Source organism: Fundulus heteroclitus, chromosome 8 (assembly GCF_011125445.2).
Source record: "Fundulus heteroclitus isolate FHET01 chromosome 8, MU-UCD_Fhet_4.1, whole genome shotgun sequence".
Lineage (NCBI taxonomy): Eukaryota > Metazoa > Chordata > Actinopteri > Cyprinodontiformes > Fundulidae > Fundulus > Fundulus heteroclitus.
The window spans coordinates 29,459,663-29,479,945 of NC_046368.1; the positions used below are offsets into that span (position 1 = coordinate 29,459,663).

Sequence of the window (20,283 nt, forward strand, 5' to 3'; positions counted from 1 at the left end):
GAGTTCCGTGCTTTTAGCGCTTGACGGACCTCCGCAGTAATCCAGGGTCGTTGGTTGGCTCGGGTGATGATGGTCTTGGTGGTGCTGACGTCCTCAATGCATTTGTTGATGTAGGCTGACACGGTCATGGCGTACTCATCAATGTTGATCTTGTCCTCATAAGTTGCTGCAGCTTTGAACATGTTCCAGTCAGAGCACTCAAAACAGTCCTGGAGCGCCTCCATTGCTCCTTCAGTCCACACCCTCACCTGCCTCGCTGTAGGTTTTGCTCTGATCAGCAGGGGCCTGTATGCAGGAATTAGCATCACAGAAAGGTGGTCTGAAGAGCCCAGGTGGGGGCGGGGGGCTGCTCTGAATGCTCCTTTTATGTTTGTGTAAACTAGGTCTAGAGTGTTCTCTCCCCGAGTTGCAAAATCCACGTGTTGGTAAAAATGAGGGAGAACAGTTTTCATATTTGCCTGGTTAAAATCCCCAGCAATGATGAAAACACCCTCTGTGTGTGCAGATTGCAGCTCAGAGATAGTCCGATAGAGAACAGTCATAGCCTCTTTAGTATCAGCGCTGGGAGGGACGTAAACCGCTGCGATGATAACAACAGTGAACTCTCTAGGCAGATAAAAAGGTCTGCAGCTAATAATCATAAGCTCAATGTCCGGAGAGCAGAGACTTGTGACTAATCTAGCATTTTTACACCAGGTGTTATTGATGTAAACGCAGAGTCCGCCCCCTCGGGTCTTACCGCAGAGTTCTGTCTGTCTGTCGGCGCGGAAAGTAGCTAGCCCCTCCAGGCTAACGGCGTTGTCTGGGATTGATGATGAAAGCCATGTTTCGGTCAGAATGAGAGCGCAGCAGTCCCTGAACTCTCTCTTTGTAGAGAGCTCGAGTTGTAAATGGTCCATTTTGTTGTCCAGTGAGCGAACGTTGGAAAGCCAGATGGATGGTAGCGGCGGTCTGAATGGGTTAGCCTTTAGCCTCGCTGCTAAGCCTCCTCGGCACCCGCGCTTCTTCAGCCGGCTACACCGCTTCCGCGTCGCTCTCCTCCGGCGTGAGCTGCTCGTCGAGGCCGCCGCTTCACAGGCCTCCGGGGCTGGTCTCCGTAGGACGCCACAGTCACGTAAGCAGACGAGCGTGGTATTTAAAAGTCCAAAAACACAACTTGATCGTAACTCCAACAGGCGCTCGCGGTCAAGTACTGATCGGCTGGGTAGATGAGTGGTTTCCAGCGAGTTTGGCGGCATTTTTATGCATTTTTATGCAAAAAGTCCGCGAGTTGGTACAGAGCTGTGTTCGGCTGCTGCCGCCAGGGGCGCCGCCGGAAGTGTATAAGTGTATACCAAGGCTTTCTCTCATTTTACACATGCTGAAAGTTATTAAGTTTCGTCTATAGAGTGTTTAATTTAAGAAATTTGTCTGCCTTTCCCCGCTGTCTATTCAGTTTGTTTGAAAACAAAGCATTCTGGATCAGTTTCTGTTTGATAGCAGAGATGCAGTCAGAGACACAATGTTATAGACCACTGCATCCTGGCTTTAATGGTACATAAATCTGCAAATCATCTGCATAGCAATGAAATTTCTCATTGTGCTGAGTTATGATCAATCAAAGTGGAAAGATATATATGGAAATAAGCAGAGGGCCTAAAATTGAACCTTGTGGCACCCCACACAAAAGAGGAGCAGTAGAGGTGAAGATGCCATTGAGCATGATAGAAATGGTTTTTTTAATCAAGTACAAGGTGAACCACTATAAAGTTGTGCTGAAGGTACCAGCATAGTCATGTAGGTGAGACAGGAGGATTAAAGGTCACTGTAAGGTCAACTGACAGAACAACATCATTAGACATTTTTTAAAGACCAAATTTAGTAGTATGCCTGATTATATAAACCAAATTAAATTCTTTCTAAAACAACATATATTTTCAGAAAGTGGTTGAATTTGCATAATTATTTTTTTCTAAAACATTGGAGAGTAAAGAAAGATTAGAAATTGGTCAAAAGTTTGATGAGAACCAAAGGATCATGGTGTGGTTTTCTAAGAAGTGGACATACCACTGCGTATTTGAAGGGAAAAAGAAAAGTTCTTAGACTAGGACATGAGTTAATAAAAGAGAAGAGATAAGGACTGACAGTGTTAAAAACTTCTGTCACCATATTAGAGGTAAGTAGGTCAAAGGGGTACTTTGTAATTTTCAAAGAATGAGCTATTTTCTTCCAGAAGAAAACACAGTGGTTCAAACTGCTCAAATAGAGCAGAAGCAGCAAGGGTAACAGAGAGCTCTGAGTAAACGTTAGCTGATGTACCCGTAGCCTGTCTAATCATTGCAGCTTTTTCAATAAAGGAGAGCAATTTCTCATAAGTGGTGACTGGCATCAAATAGGACTGATGTAGGTGGGTTTCAAAAAGAGTTAAGTGTATTAAATGACACCCTGGGGCAGTCGCTTCTGTCAGTGATTATATTGAACAAAACTGAGACATTGCCTCTTTAATAGGTCTCTGGTACTGAGCATGAGTAATAATAATGAGTAAATAATCATGCAGTTGGTCTTTCTTCTACTGCCATTTAGCCTTTCTGCACTGCTCCTTGAGTCCCTGCATGTTACAGTTGTTCAGCCAAGACTCAGATCTGAGTTTAGAACATTTGAATTTAACAGAAACAATATAGTCCAGGATCTCACAGCAAGTGTTATTAAAAAAAGGAGACAAAGTCATTGGGACACAATCATGTATCCAGACTTATTCAGGAGCAAAACTGTAGGTCAAGGAAAGCAGTAGTAAACTGTGTAACAGTAGCAAGGGTAAAAATGATGACAACCTGCCAGAACTGGCCTCCTGGCTGGATGGGAAGCTATAATTTGAATGAGAATGAGCAAGTGACCAAAGATGGCAGTCTCAGAAATTTCACAGCATGAAATGGACAGCCTTTGGGATATAACAATGTCTGTAGTACGTCCGGTGTGATGTGTTATTCCATTTATTGACTGTGTTAGTTTAAAAGAGGCAAAAAGCCGTGAAAACTCAGAGGCCAGTGGGTCAGTAGGGGAACAAACAAGGATGTTAAACTCAACATAAATACAATAATACTTTTATGCTATATCTTCACTACCTATGGCATTTCCCGTTGTCTGTATGTGCTGTGCGGAATTTATGATAAAGGTTCTGAGTTTGCATCAACGGCATAAGCAGAAAATTTCAAGAAGAAACCATTGCCACTGTTGGATTGCAGTCTAACGAGCATAAAAATGGCCTCAGCAGGGCCCCTTTCCCTCCACCTCAATTCAAGCTTTTTCATATAATGCCAGGTTATGGCCCATGGCTCTGGGAAAACTGCTCAAGACAGCGCTTTGCAGCTGCTTAGAAGATACTAGAGCCCTGTGTTTACCAAAGTTCATGGTGATAGTTAGCATCAACAAGTTCTACAGTTTTAAAGTGCTGTACCCTCAACAGGTAATATTGGGCGATGCAAAAGTATTCACATCCCTTAAAATTTTAAATGTCATGTTGTAACCACAACAATGAACGTATTTGTTTCAACTGTATATGGTAGATACAATATAATGTGTTCTTGTGAAATGGAAAGAAAATTTCCAAATTAAAAGGTTTTCAAAATTATCTACAAATAAAAATGTGTGCAAAAAAGTGTAACATCCATAAGGTTTAGTTCCCCTGCATCAATACTTTGGGGACCCACTTTCTGCTGCAGGCATTTTGGGGCATGTTTGCACCTGTTTTGACGAGACTGAAATATTCCATTCTTTTTTATGAAACTACTTAAGTTCTGTCAGAATCTGGATGGTGGCATCCCAGCGAGAAGCTGCCACTGCCACATTTTGCAGTGGACACTGTGCTCAAATTGATGTGAAGTTAGTGTTCTAATACATAGGATAAATAATCTTTATTGTCATTATGTAACCATAATGATATTTTGGTGAGGCACTGGCTCAGAATTGACACATAACACACAGACACAAATCAAAACATAAAAAGTGATTTGCCTGTTCAATTTTGGTTCATCTTATAGCGACATCTTTATGGTGTTTGCTATGTCCTCTACAGTGCTTGTGTTAAGCTACTGTGGAGACTTCTTATTGCATTCTTATAACAATAGCCAGTCTTCAAAAGACCAGATTTGTGAAGTGTACAACTAATACTTATTTTTGACTTGTTTATTTACCTGAGCTGTAGATGTCTGCAGCTCATCCAAACTTTCCATGGGCCTCTTAGCTGCTTCTCTGGTTAATTGATCATTCCTTGGCTTGTCAGTCTAGGTGGACGTCCATGTCTTTATAGTCTCTGCAGTTAGTCCATCCTCTCTCCATGTTCACATGATGGATTGAACAGAGCTCTGGGAGATGTTCAGAGTTTGGGACATTGTTCTTACAACTGAACCCTGCTTTAACCTTCTCTACAACTTTTTCCTTAACCTCTCTGCTGTGTCCCTTAATCTTCATGATGCTGCTTGTTCTTTAATGTTCTCCAAACAACCTCTGAGGCCAGAAACTGAACAGCTCCATCTAGACTGGGGTGAAATTACACACAGATGGGTTATATTTAATTAGGCGACCTCTTAATTAGTTGCACTGGATTTTATTCAGGGTTATCAGAGTAAAGAGGGGTGCATTGATAAATCAATAAAATCAAATCCCAATTTTATGGTTGTAACATGAATAAATATGCTGATAGGGTTATTATAAATAACCCCTTTATCCTACAAAGAAAACCACACAAACACAAGTTTAGACTGTTCTGCAGAAGAGGACAGAGAAAAACCCAAACGGAGAACTTTTACTTCCTGACAGTCTGGGATCATCTGCTCCGGGCTACCTCTGTCTTTCTGCCTTTATTGTCAGACATCAAAGAAGGGTCAGGAGGATTCAGGAGTTTACAACATGGGGGTTTAGAAACAAAGAAAGGAGCAAGTTTTATTGCGGGTGGTGATCAGTCACCTGCTTCATGCACAGCTGGATAAGGGAGACATTCCTTATCTGGGAAAACCGTTTGTTCTCCCTTTCTAAGGTTAAAAACAACAGAACCTTCCTGAAAGTAAACTCTTAAAACAAACCAAATGCCTGTAACCTGATAAAAATAAAAATAAATTAATTCACATTTCTTTAACATATGCCAAAAGTCAATGGGTCCCTGGACTTCACAGAGCGTTGTAAATACTGGGTCTAATTTACTTTTGTTAACACAAATTATGACACTGTTTAGGGTATGATGATGAGATACAGACATTGCGCTTTATTTTTAATAGAAGGTAATATACTATCTTTCTAGCTTTCTAAAAGATGGTTTAACTTCTTAAAATTTAGAATTTAAAAGTTTCTGATCATGCAAACAGAATAGTTTTTCCATTAAGTAACTGAACAACCCTTAAGCCTATAGTCTGGGCTGTATTTTGTGCACTTGACTGCACGCAACATGAAGCTGATCAAATCCTTTCTCATTATCATTAACATTATGTTTGCCCTCAAGGCTCCGTGAAAAAAAAAACATAATGGGAGTTATGCTGTATTCTATTTGCCTACGAAATAGGAACTTGGACCTGGCAATGTCTTCATGCCCAACTTCATCAGTTCCAGTTGCAAGTTGGAGAACAAAGCGTGACTAGACTACTAACTACATTACAGGCTGGCTGATAGCAACATGTTTCTCTGTATTCTAAGAATTACAACATTAAAGGAGGATGCCTACAGATAAATGTTGTATAGTACTATGTGCACTATTGCTTTAGTGCGATACAAACTGTTGCTGTGCCATGTTCTATATAGGCAGCAGCCATGTTGGATTTTGAGATTGTGGTTGATAAGGAACATTCGATTTCCAAGGGAAAACGCTGACCTTGGGGTCATCACAGTGGAATTTCCTTCTAGCTTTGAACTCCAAATATGATATGTTCAGGTACAGGTTGAAATGCACCATGTCTTGTTTCCTATCTGCATTAAGTCAAATCATGGAAAGAGCTATTTGCGAACAAACAGAAGTTTCTTTTGTTTGTTTGTTTTTTTTTCAAAATAATCTGTTTACAGATAATCAACATGCGTATAGATCATGTTATTCTACTGAAACTGCCATTCAAAGACTGACGATTGGCTCAGAGAAACAGATAGTAAAAAACAGTAGGGGCTGTTCTATTAGACTTTTCCACTGCTTTTAATATTATTGACTATGGTCTTTTACGAGAGAAATTGAAATGTTACTGCTTCAGTTTGCCTGCGATTGCCAGGTTGGAGAGCTACCTAACAAACAGGAACCAGGCTGTGTTTTACCATGGCAGCTTCTCAGAGATTAAATCTTTCTTGTGGAGTTCCCCAGGGTCGCTGTGTAGGTCCCTTACTGTTTTCAATTGTTACAGATTATTTCCCTTTCTGCTTGAAGAATGCAAAAACTATGATGTATGCAGTGTACTCATCTGACTTTAATTATGGAATATTTACCAATGTTTTAAATCAGGAACGGCAGGCGGTGGCTGAATCGATAAATAATAAACTAATTTTAAATGTAACAAAAATTAAAAGCATCATCATTGGCTCAAAGTATTAGCTCAAGGAAAAATCTGAATTAAACTAATTATTAAAGACGTACCAGTAGAACAAGTAAAATAAACTAAACTGTTAGAAATTGTACTGGACAGTGAACTTTCGTGGAACAAAGACATTGTTGTCTATTAATTATGACATCGCTGTTCATAATTTCTGATAAATATTACTATGCAATTAAGGCATCCCTTGTATTATCTCATTTAGATTATTGTTCATCTGTGTGGTCTGTAGCCTTGGGTACAGTAATATAAGAATTGGCAATTGTTCAGACTAAAGCAGTTTGGTTTATCCTCAAATGTGTTTTTAGAACAAATATCAACATGCTGGTTGTTAGTTTATCTTGGCTGAAGGTTGAATACCGTTTTATTTTTAAACTGGTTTATGAAACGGCCAAAAGACAATATACAAGAAGTTATATTTTAGTACCGATGTACACAGTTATCCTACTAGACATGCAGCTGACGGTAGATTCACACTTCCAAAAGTTAAAGCAGATTATTTGGAAAAGTTGGTCTTAAATAGAGCAACGGTTATACCCATGTACCATTAAATATTATTGAGCAAAATCAAATTAATCAATGAAGAACAATATTAAAAAGTTATTTCCAACAGAAACAACTATTATAAAGTATTTTACTTATTTTATATGTTGTATTTAGTATTAATTAAATGTATGTATGTGTGTGTCATATGTAACATATGTTTTTGATTTGCATGTAATATAGCATAACACAGCATTTACATGTTTTAGTTTTAGATTAGAATGACCTTTATTTTGTTCATTTTGCTGTCTCGTGTGTATTTGTGTTTTATGTAGGTTGTGTGAAGACCCCAGGAAGAGTAGCTGCAGGTAACTGCAGCTAAGGAGGATCCAAATCAGCAAACAAACAAACCAACCATTATATTTAATAGCTTAATAACACATCTTCCCAGACAGAGGCCTATGAACTAAGACAATTTAAATGATTGTATTTTTCTGTAATCGAAAAACAGAACTGGACCACAGCTTCCAAATAATAGAGCATCAGCATAAGACAACACGGGCGTAATGGCCACGAGTTGTCTTTGTTCTGGCCCACACACAATTACAGCTGATCCTGGTTACTTTTTTAATCTGTGAGTTTTTTCTGCCAATACTCTCTGTGTGAGATCATAGATAAAAGATTTTGGTAACTATACTTAGTTGGTCACCATGAGTAACCTGTGCTGCTATCCTTCTGTATATACAGTGAAACATTTCTTTTTAAATTCTCACTGATGAATGTTCTGCCTTTACATAGATATACACATAGATAGATGTTTGTGTGAGAGAGATAGAAAACCCTTGGCCTCACCTGAATGGGTTGGAGGGCAGGCTGATGTTCTGGAAGGGGTCGTTAGTGAGGATGTTGAAGGAGAGGAAGGGCAGTGAGATGAAGCAGCCAACCAGCCACGTGAGCCCCACTGCAAAATATGAGTGGCCAGCCGCAGGGGTCCAGCCGGTGGGGTGAAGGATCAGTTGGTGACGCTCCAGGGCGATGAGGACAAGGGAGAAGATGGACACTGTCACAGACATGCACTGAACAAATGGAGTCACCTAGACAAGTTCAGAACAAACACACGTCAGGGGTGCCTTGTGAAAGACATTCAGTGGTAACCATTCATTTCTAAAACACAATCTTTGTAAAGCTGAAATGTGTATTTTAGACTGAATCTAAAACCAGTGAACTGGGTTGCTTTGACTTCGTCATCTGTATTGACGAGGATGCATGTGTTAACCAGTCAGCGTTTACTAGGTTATGATAGCTGACAACATAACAGGTTACAACATCTGCAAACCTGAAGCCGTATTAGTTGGCATCATCAGGCCCGATCATCTCCCATAACCTCCATCTCTTTTTCCATTCAAGTCATCCCTCTCTCAACATTAGTGACAGGCTCTGGTGCAACACTGGACCCTCACCTATCACTTGATAATCACACCAATCATTGGTTTAAAACTTGTTTCTTATATCTTAAGAATAAAACTTTGTCCTTCTCTCAGCCTCACTGATGCTAAAAACTTTTCCACGCCTTTGTCTCCACCAGTCTTTACTACTGTATGGCCTTGTTCATGTGGATTGCTGCAAAGAATATTCAGAAGTTGCAATATTTCTGGGTGTTATGGGACTTTGCGGCAAAAATCCTCATTAATGCTCACAGAGTGGAATACATCACTTTCAATTCTCCATAAACTTCACTGACTCCTTATTACCTACAGAATCCATTACAAAATTGTTCCAATCACCCACCTGTGTATTAATGGCAATACCCCAGAATACCTAAAGAACCTCATCACATTCCACTCATTCATCCGCTCTCTATAACCTATAGTCATCACATTGTCCAGATTTATTGGCTCTCATCAACTGAAATTGTGCCTCTGGTATTATTTTTCGGCATCATTTTCGGCCACCATGGGCTCCGTCTCCAGATCTGAATGACAAAGCAAATAGCACTACACAATACAGACACATCTACCAAGCGCTGAAAGTGAGCAGTTTTTGATCTTATTGATTCAAGTAGAAGCGATCCTCTCAAAAAAATCTAACATTCCACAAACACAACGGGGACTGAAATGGCAGAGAAAAAGAGAAAGATGTAGTTCATCACTGTCCAGGTTATGAGCGATAGGAGAAGAATATCTCATGCGAACAGGGAGGCATCATGTTCAGCATAGGATATTTAAACAAAAACAATCTGTATGTTTTTAATGCATAACTTCTGCTATTGTGGAGTTCAAATGTATCAGATCACAAAAAGCTGACAGTGTTCACATCCATAGACCTTTTCCACATTTCGTCACATTGGAACCACAAACTTAGATCTATTTTATCAGGATATTATGTGACAGATCAACACAAAGTGGTGCATAAACTAACTGTAAAAAGAAAGGAAAATGAAGAATTGTTCACAGTTTCGCACATCAGCCTTTCCCCCAATGATCTCTGCAGTTCTCAAACCTTATGTGCAGGTAATCTCAAAATGAATCATTCAAGTGGCCAATATAGATTAAAAATAATTTAGTTTTCGATAGGAAATGAAACAGTCATATTTCATAGGATAATCAAAGAATGTACAAAGACTGTCAATTTTAAAAAGCATATGAGCAATCATGAAAAAATCTTTCCAGGCACTCCAGCAATCAAGCGATTCTTAGAATTGTATAGTCATAATGAGCTTTTTGGATATTTCCACCTTTTGTTTTAGTATTTATCTTCAGTGATAAGCCCTGAGTCTTCAAAGTTGGAAAACATCCTCACCATTACCCTAAACTTTAGCTCCCTCCTTAGAGTCTCTATTAGATTCAAGTCAGGACTTAATACCATGTAAAGTCAGAAGAAATATGTTGATTAAAATTACAAGACTACTTAAAACCTAAATTTGAATAAAAAAAATTCCAGATCAGGTCATGATGAATTAGATTTTAAAAATCGGTCATGATGTAGCACAACTATGTATTACACACCACTAATCTCAGTGTATACACACTACTCTGAATGAGAGCGCATATAAACGTGTGATCTGATGCTCCATAAAATCCCCTTTATTTACTTTTCTTTAGAAAATCATCAAATTTTTTTATGCCAGTATACATGGTAAGACGTGCTGAAATGTGTGAAATGCAATTGGACTCATCCCTGTTTGTTCTGACACCCCTAATTGAAATCCAGTGCAACCACCTTCCTTCAGTAGTCACTTAGTAAACAGCCCACCTGTGTATAATTTCATCTCAGTAAAAATGCTAATGTTCTCTTTCTGACCTCAGATGTTTCCACCTGGAGATGATCAGAGAAGCAGCCAAGAGACTCATATCTGTGGACAAGCAGCGGAGATCCATGACAGGAGAATCTGTTGAAAGGACTGTTGCTACTCATGCAATCCACAAGTCTCACATTTTTGAACGAGTGGCAAGAAAAACTCCTTGATAAGGAAGCCATAACAAGTCCTGATTGGAGTTTGCCACAAGAACTGAAAATTGACACATCAGGCCAATCTAAATGAGGTTTAGCTATTTCGCAATGAGGAATGGGCGAGACGTTCTAGATGTGACGAGATGGTAGAAGCATACACAAAAGGCTTGCAGCTGGAAATGCAACTAAAGAGGGTTCTATGAAGTATTGACCCTGAATACAAAAGGAGGCGTTTGAGACTATTCAGATTTTTCTTTGTGAAAAAAATGTGATGACCACGCATTATTTCCCCTGCACTTCACCATCACTCTCTACTCGATGTGTTGATCTGTCACACAATATATCAATAACATATGCTGAAGTCTCTAATATGAAAAAAATTTGAAAATGTTCAAAAGTTCTGAAAATGTTCGCATGGCAGAGCTGCGTCCAACAGTAGGTGTGACCCACTGACCTTGCACAAGGCCTCTCCCAGCACCCAACGATCCATGAGCGTGTAGATTACTGTGACCGGCAGACACACCACACACATGAGGATGTCCGAGCACGATAGGTTGGCGATCAGGATGTTAGTCACGTTACGCAACTCCTGTTGCCGGGTGATGATAAATACGAGGCCCGCGTTGCCCAGCAACCCAATTGCGATGACTGCACTGTATGCTACAATCAGGAAAGTAGCCCCGCCTACTGAGGGTGGGCACTGGGACGTGTCCACCCAATCAGTGGCCTCCCACAGGGTGGTGTCGTTAGACATGGCAGGTAAATGGAAGGCTGGGGAGGAAGAGGATGGGATGGGGTGGGGGTTCACCTAAGAGCCCTGAGGCTGCTGCTGAACTCTTCGTAGCAGAACCAAAGTGTGCAGGGGATCAGAACAGAGTTGACAGGAAGAGGAGGGGAAGGAAACCAAAACGAAGTGCTGGTTATGAGCAGGATGCAAGAACTTTTGATGGGGATTCGTCCATGGGAGCTTTAGAAGTGTGGCTGACATAAGCCCAAATTCAAATATAGAAGTTCTGTTTTTTCCTTTTCTGTTGGCATCCTGGTGGATCAGCTCAGCATCAGCAGTTTCCTGCAACGAAACATAAAAACAATGCGGAATAATGAGGAAGGCTCACCAGGTGGAAAAAGGTGAAAAAGATCTGTGGAGATGAGGGACTGAATATTTCATTTCATGCTGTTCTTCTTTTCATCTTCTGTCTGTTTAGTTCCCTCTCAGCAGAGCTGCTTTCCACCCCCAACAGACACTCATTAACATACCGCATTGTAGGTTCAATGGCACATTATGCGGTCCGGATCACCAGGGATACAGTGTTTGTAGACGAAGTGAGAAAGACTTCATCTGAGTGTTTGTCTGTTTAACCCTCACAGTGAGCATTGCCCATCATTTTGACAGGAAATCTGAAATGACACCTGAAAGACGGCTTACTTCAGAGCTGCAGAGCATTCACACAGTCTGCTGGACAGACGGTGAATTAAAGCAAGACCAAAGATGAATGGGCAGGAAATACAATTTCAAAAGAGCAAAAGTCCTGCAAGAAAACAAGGTTTCAATTCACTACAAAGCTCTGTATTCAAACTAAACCCTATTCAGCTGTTGGGGAGAACTGACTTGAAGCTGACTAGTTCTGCTGATTTATTGTATTTTGTCTCTGTGCCACAGTTTCCTTATTTTTAGTACATTTTGTCAGCTTGATTTTTGGTTTCTGCTCTATTTTAATGGTCTTTGTCTATGAACGTTCCCTTTCCTTTCACTCATCCCTTTTTCATGCCACTGTAATCATCTTGACTGTTTCTGCATGTGTCTTGTCAGCTTGGGTCTGTATATAAAGTGATGTGAACACTTATTGCCCCCCTCCACAGATCTCTTTTGTCTAGGGTGTCATCTTTTTGAGAAGACCAGACTGAGAAACATTCTGCCTCATCTCCAGTGCTGGGCAAGTTACTTCAAAAAGTAACTGGTTCTAGTTATAGTGCTGACCTTCCCTCCATTCTGGTCTCATAGAGGTCTAGGTCCAGGAAAGGGGCAGCTAACATCTCTGCAGACTCCACACATCCTGGACACAAAACTGTTCAGCTTGGTGCAACACAGCATCATTTACAAAAACCAGCTGCCACAAAGACACTTTCTTCCCCCCGGGGGAAGAAATTGAAATTAGTCATCTTGCAATTGAAAGGTTGTGGGCTCAATTCTACCTGTCACGTGACAATGTGCTCCCTGGTTACTTCTTTCAATCTGGGTATTGCTTTATGAATGTGTTAGTGAGTGTAATTGGGTGATTGTGGCTATACTGTAAAGTGCTTTGATTGGCTACATAAAATTCAATCAATTTGAATGTATTCATGGTGACATTGCAATGTAGAGCTGTGGATTGTCTGCTGGCCGCTGCATTGTGAGCACGCACCTTCTCTGCACTCTGGGGGTTTGGCCCTGACACTGGGGGTTGTAGCCACTGACTTTCGCCTGTAGGCTATAGCAGAATGCAATGCTTGGAGTCTAAAGCGGCATATTAGTCAGTCATCATTGTTGGTCAGAAAAGCTCGGATCCCTAATTCTCCCATTTGCAGGTCTTCCAGCAGTGCCGATACATGCACCGCGCAGCATTACCCATAAGTGCATTTGACCGTTTACAGCAATTAAAGTGACTGTGTGTGAGAGAGTAACAAACCTTGTCACAATTCATTTGTTAAGCTCACCCTGGTGATCATCAGGGAGAGGAATGGGATGGTAGAAAACGCAGATGAAATGTCATGATTTATTTCAGATTTCAGGCGGCTTAGGTATTCTTTTATATATTTGAAGGGGGGCTTATGTGTAGTTATGTGTGTCCAGTGCAAGTATGAATAACACACCGGTTTTGACTGGTTATAATGAAGTTGATCTATGATTAAAGTCTGATATGGAGTGAAATTGAACATTTGAGAGGAATCATGAGGCAGTTTGGCTGCAAATCCCCACTTTACCATCTGCTTTGCTAATTTCCCCTGTCTCCAGAAGGAGTATACGCATGGGTCAGAGTTGCTGTGAGGACTGCACATTTTCCCGTCAATTTGTTTTTAAAATAGATCCCACGTTTTGCGTGGAAATTGACGTATCAAGTCTCAGGCTCCATTTTGTGCGTACACAAACTTTAGAATTTAGACCCCAGGTCATTGTTAAGAAGGTATTTAGCTGTTGAAGAACAGCGTTTTCAATATGATGAAGAGTAGGTTTGAGATGGGCCTGTAGTTCTGCAGTAGCAGCTTGCCCAAATTGTTGCTTTTCAACAATGAATTGATAATTGCTGTTATTATGGCTTGGGGGAAAACACCTGAAAAAAGGGATGTGCTTATTATTTTAATCAAATCAGACGCTATCACAGGCAAAACGTCCATAAAGAAAGCTGTGGGTAAAACATCAAGACAGCTGGAACATGAGCTTAGTTGATGTACAATTTCTTCTAAAGTTTTATAAAGTTTTATTTTGCAGAATTTGGGCATTTTGGCAAAAGTTGTTCTAACTGGAAATATGTTTGGTACTGGACTTGATACTGATGTACAGACTGCCTCTCTAATCAACCTGGATTTTTTCAGTAAAGACATTTGCAAATTCATTGCAGGGCCTATTGGATTGAAGTTAAAGGGCCCATGACAACAAAATAAAATTTAGTTTTTGGGGATATAATATCATCTGTTGTGCACTGATGAGTCCGTGTGAATGTCAAAAATGAAACCAAAGGACCTGCTCAGGCATGGTCAGCTTTGTTGTTGTGCTCAAAAACAATCAAGTTGGAAAACGGGTTGTCTTTCTATGTAATTTATATCAGCACAATTCACCAGTGAGCTGCATCTAAAACTTTATTTTATGCCCTTATTCTTCTTGTTTAATCAAACTTTTATATAGATTTAAAAATGACAATATCTATAAGAAAGCATGAAAAATGTATTTATTTTACATAAAGTTAAGGTGAACTCTTCTAGTTCAAATGTCAGTACTGGTAGCCCTTCCTATGACACAGCACCAGAGAAGTAGCTCTTGGTGACCCATGCATAGAGAGATGTGGTAGTCGAGGCGTCCATTTTTACCCCAAGATTGGTGGCATTGGGTTTTATATATTTATCCAGAGGGCCGAGCTCTTTAGTTGACAACCCTGGGACAAAAAAACAAAACCTCTTTTTTTTTGTCATTAAAATTAATTTATGTCTCTCTCACAATCCTACTCCTAGTCCAGATATATGGGGAGTACAGTTGATGTCCCACTCCTGCAGCCTTTTCCATGTTGTTCTTGGACTTTTAGAAGCTTGCCTAAGCATTCTCAGTCTTTTATTTTCATCATCAGACATATCCAGTTTAGGTAGTGTTCCTGCTGTCCCATATGTTGTTATTGGCGACTACCTTAAATATGCCATTGTGGGTATAAAAAGGGCTGTGTCATTTTTTTGTTCTCTTTTCCTGAATGAAACAGTACCTTAGTAAAATTAGATTATTTTGATCCTTTGTAACCTTTCCTAAATTATAGCTTTAGCTCAATGATACATTTGTGTGAATGTCAGAAAAATCATACTTGGACCGCTGAGGTTTATTTCAGCTATTGTTTATTTTTTCTATAACTCGAAAGTGAATCTAAAGGTGCAACAACAAAGTATTAAATACCATGAAAGTTTTTGCAACAAGGTTATTAAGACTTTATTTGTGACATTTGCTTTAAGGGATATATTTGTTGAATTGTGCAGGATAAATGTCACGTTGTATGTAGAAAATGATTTGTAATAATTTATCATGGTCTAATTGTTTAAAACCCTAACCTGGCATTTTAGTAGGGGTTTGTAGTAATTAAAAAGCCACTATGTGTTGTCTTTAATTAGCAGAGAAACGCATTCCCAGAACTTTAGAAGCAGCAGTTTTCAGAGCACTGTGTTTGAAGCAGACAGAGATGAAAAATGACAGCCAAGAATATAGACATGAAAGATAATTGTGCAAAGGCTCGGCAAATAGAATTATTCATCCTGACATGTGGGAGATAAGGTTTTACAGAAATGCTTTTAATCTAAAGTTTCAATGGCCACTTAAAACTGAAAGTTATTCAGTAAAATGTGTTGCTTAAAACTTGATCTCAAAAGACGGGTGGGGATATTCCTATAGTTGTTTTGCTGATGGTAGAGCCAGTCCTTGAACAACAAATTTCCATATAGACTGAATTTTTTTTTGATTCAAAGGAGAACAAAAACATGTATTCCCTGCAGATGCTCTAACTTTCAGGTTTTGTTTTATACTTGCATCAAATAAGTTTTCTTACTTTTTATTTAAAAGTAGACTCAGTTTATTACAGCATGTCATAAAATATTAGCAAAACAAATAAAACCCCCACTGATTTATTCCTACTATAAAAACACGGTGAAACCAGAGGTGACCAAAATATCATCATGCTGTATGATCGCTTGTTCCTCTGAAACATTAATGCTGGATGCCAAGCTGGAACATTTCTAACATCTATCCGCAACACTTAACCGTGTGAAGTGTTTAAAATCCATCTGGAATAATCAATTTTGAACGGATGAGAAATAGATTTGTTTGGTCACAAAGCACAGAAGCATGGTGGAAGAAAACCATTCACGTTGTATAAGCATAAACATCTCATAACATATTTATACCTTGTGAAGCATGGTTGTGGAGTTGGGCTTGTTCTGCAGCCACAGGATCTAGGCCACATGCAGTCAAATCTAAATCCTGTTTGTTAGACGGAGAGGTTCTACCTTGCTGAAGGGTCCTGTCACACAGTTTCCTATCTTTTTGCCATTTAAAAAACTGCCATTTATGAAATATTAAGTTATGCATTTGAAGTGTCACTTTTGATGCAACCCAGTTTTGAATAATGCATGTGTACTTGAAGGGTTTGAATTCAGTCTTTTACTGCGTAACGGTGCCCCCAAGTAGTTACCTAATTATTTGTGGAACTAATCAGGAAGTAAGTCAGGCTGCTGTCAGCTGGAGCCACTTCAAGAATTCAACATGGGGGGTTGAGGGAATCATGATTACAGCTTAACTATGCAACTGTGATGAAGAAGCAGAAGTAAAGAGCGTCTCAGTACTATTGCATAAGGTTAAGTGATGTTATCATTCCATAATTGCTGCAAAATTTAAATGACACACATTCGCATTGGTGCATATGTTTGGTTTATATGCAATGTTAGACTGGTGATGCTCATATTGCAGAGTTTTTCAACACATTCAAAAACAAACTGAAGCAGCATGGCTGAGGTAGTTATCAACTTCAGGTTGCTACTGTTTCAGATGCTCTCAAAGACATTTAACTAAAGCCCTTTTGCACGAGATAAGCATTATGTGGGAACCCCGTGTAATAAATAAATTACCAACCTACGTCTACTTTTTCTCTTGGATATGACGTTAACACACTGCGTACTATGTATAATTATCCTGTCTAATTTAGACTGCAGGTTGCAGTTTTTAGTTTATGAATGTGAAATCACTTATCTGGGCTTGGCTTGTTCCCCCAAAAGAACCCCTCTTTCTGGTTATTGCACAATGTAATGAGCTATCAAAAGAAAAGAAAAGAAACGAAATCCTGGAGGAAACTCTGTCCTTGCAATTGTTTGCATCAGTCATGGGCAAACAAATACCCATCAACCAATTACAGTAACAGTTCCAGTTTGGCATGAGGTTTACCCTTTGCTCTCATCTATGCCGCTCTCAGGCACGACGAGCCGAGATAGATAGCTGAATTGCTACCCGCTGCTGTGTTTTTCTTTAAATTTGAGGACATTTATAAATGGTACAGGTTCTTCAAAAGTTGTTAAAGGTGCCATGACATCACAGTATAAACCATTTTATGTAGTTAATGTAAATTCTACAAAGAATTTCATAAAATCAATAACTTCAGCTTGTGTCAGGCCAAACGTCCTTCCTGTTGGAGCCTGGGAGACTTTGTCTCCTTTTTTCTTTCTGCTTCATTCTTCTACTCCTCTAGATGGTGTCAGGGAACTTTGTGGTTGGGTGGAGCAACAGGTGTTTCCTATCTGCATCATTAGTGGTGGAGTATTTAAGAAGGCTGCCAGCACTGCCACCTCTTGCGGTTTTCAGCAGCAACGTCATTGTTCCTTATGGTTTAATATTGTCCATATGCCTTCTTTGAAGATTTCTAATTCTACTCGCAGGACATGCACACTTCCAAGCGTATTTCCTGTCATTTCCATGGTGAATCATGTTATTTGCGTTCCAGTGATCGGGCTTTTTTTCAATGGTTGATCGGGCGCTGTGTTTAGTTACCCGACTAATATCATCTGTTCTGAAATCGGACATGCTGAGTATGACAGAGGGTGGAAAAACTACTCAGAGTAGCAGCTTTCTACTCTGTAGATCAGCCGTTTTTTCTGAAACGACGCACAGAACAAAGACGCACAGCTCAACCTGCCTAACCATAAAGGCGTCTGCCTAACCCATCAATCAGCGGTGCGCTCCAATCAGCACCTGGCGCTCACAGAGTGGGGCCGTGCTACACCATCATGCCAGAGTTGCAAAATGGTTAAAAAAAACTTGGTTTATTATAATTTAGTTTACAGTTCAGCTTGGATTTTATTTACTGCGCAGCATAGATTTGCTGTGCGCGCTGAATCCAGATGCTGTGCCCGAATGCACACGCGCACAGTTTAGAGGGAACAGAAAGAGTTTGGCACGTCAGTCAGTTCGAAACAGTTCCTGTATCGGTGACGTGACTTTCCCATAGCGATACGCGCATCGACACGGGTTTTGCTCTATGAGCTTGACGCATGCGCCGACGCATCAGTGTTGCCGGACCCATCGCTACCCTCAGGTTTGACCCTTAGCTCAGGATTCCTCTCCTGTTCCATGACCTGTTTTTGGACTATGTGCATCATACAAGCTTCTGTTCTGGTGTACATTCCTGGCTGTCAGCTTCCTGGTTTCCTCAACCTCATTCACTATGATTGTAACCTGCTCATCCTCCACTGTGCTCCTACCAAACTCACCTCCTGACACTGCTCAGCTTTAACTCTTTCTGGATCAAGTTCCTCTTCCACCTCCAGGGAACCACCTAGGACCGAGCATTCAAGAAGTTAACCCCCTCGTACCCCTCTCTGCCAGGCAGCAAGAAGGCAGCCAGATCCAGCAGAACCCTGGCTGCCAGCTCTAGTTCCCTGTGGAGGAGAGCTGACTCCCCCCGGAAAATCATGCAGCTGACAGCGGTTTGGCATCAGTCAGCCAGATTTTTAAGTTGCAAACACACCTTCCTTACATTTGACAGCATTTAGAAATGAAATGCATGTGCAGTAATGACCGCATTGTGGTCACGCTCTTCTGTGTTGTTGTTTTTTTTCAAAATCTATTTATTCAAAAACTGACATGAATTTTCCCACGTTTAAGGAAACAATTGAACTGAGTCAACTCCCCCTCAGTAACGTCCCCATAAATGAATTTCAGCCACTCTTCTGTTTCTCTCATCCTTTGGGAGTAAGGTTTTGTTTTCTTTCCACCCTGGAACATATCAGCTTCCCTTATTAGCAACCACCATGAAGTTAGTTTGAAGTTGAATGTTGGATATAATGTTGGCTCCTGTTCAAACCAATTCAGGGAGGCTGATCTGGGGCTGCCGTCTGCACACTTCACCGCCTACTTCCTCTCAAGTGGGGCAGTCAGACATGTTAGCACAACTCACAGTCAGTGTATCAGCTAAGGTGAGGAGAAGGGAGAAGTCTGTTTGCTTAATAGTGTGCTCTGATTGGAAAATATGATTGCGTAGAAAGACAACCCGTTTTCTGATCTTACTCCCCCCCCCCCTTTTTTTTTTTTTACCTTTTTTTCCCCTTCAGACTGTTTTTGAGAAAAGCAACAAAGCTGACTACCCCTGAGCAGGTCCATTGGTATTTACTTTTGACATTCACCCCAGCCTTATCAGTGCACAGCAGATTACATTCTACCCCCAAAACCTCAGAAAATTTGTTGTCATGGCCCCTTTAAGAAAAATGTCTGATAATGATGTACAACAAAGTAATTTTCTCTCAGGGAGTACTCTTGTTTAATTAAACTCAAAGGTTCACACACAATGCCATATTTTAGCACAAGGTCCAGAGTATGAGAAAAAAGTGGGTAGGTCTGCGGATGTTTTGAGCAATGCAAATTAAGTCTAAGAGGGTATTAAAAGCTAAATTTCAGCTACCTCTTTCAGGGTTAAGATGAATGTTAAAGTTTCCCACTATAATGTCCTTATCAGCATTTAACACCCAATCAGAATTGAGAATAAGCGATGATCCAAAAAGACAAAACAAAGAAAAGCGGTTTTAGTGCTTTGCAATTTGGTTGAGGAAAACTAAGGGTTAAATCTTCAAAAGAACTGTAGATAATAATTGGTCAGGGATTAATAAATACATTTTTCTGAAAGATGGTTGCAACTCCTCTTAAGCCATTGTTTGAGCCAGGCTTCTTTCAGACAAGATAAATACATCTAACTATGACAAATTAAGTCATAAACTAGTAAAGTCTTTGAAGAAAGATATCATATGTTGAATAAGCTAGTTTTATTTTTTGTTCAGTCAGTCATATTTCTCTGAGATTTTCATTATTTTTTCCTTTACATTAGTTTTATTCAGTTTGATTTTGGTAATGGGCAAGACACTGTCTCAATGGGGCAGTGGGTAGATAATAGTACAGAAGCTCAAGAGAGGTGTATTAAACTATGACTCTGCTTTTTGGTCTTGGGTTGCCAGCGTTTTGGAGAGCTGCTCTATCCAAATTGGGATGGATGCTGTCTCTTCGGATCTGACCAGGCTTACTTCCAAATATTCGCCAATCAATGGATCCCACATT

At 40.1% G+C, this 20,283-nt stretch overlaps 1 protein-coding gene across 2 annotated transcripts in view; it reads right to left on the bottom strand.

Moving 5' to 3' along the window:
• npy8ar (neuropeptide Y receptor Y8a) overlaps nucleotides 1-20,283 on the bottom strand; it is an 86,172-nt gene that overhangs the window by 11,212 nt on the left and 54,677 nt on the right. For both annotated transcript variants that reach the window (XM_036140539.1, XM_036140538.1), the window contains exons 2-3: nucleotides 10,924-11,538; nucleotides 7,872-8,113 (exon numbers count right to left, since the gene is read on the bottom strand). In XM_036140539.1, coding sequence (XP_035996432.1) covers nucleotides 7,872-8,113; nucleotides 10,924-11,223 — 542 coding nt within the window. In that variant the 5' untranslated portion in view covers nucleotides 11,224-11,538. The remainder of the gene's footprint in view (nucleotides 1-7,871; nucleotides 8,114-10,923; nucleotides 11,539-20,283) is intronic.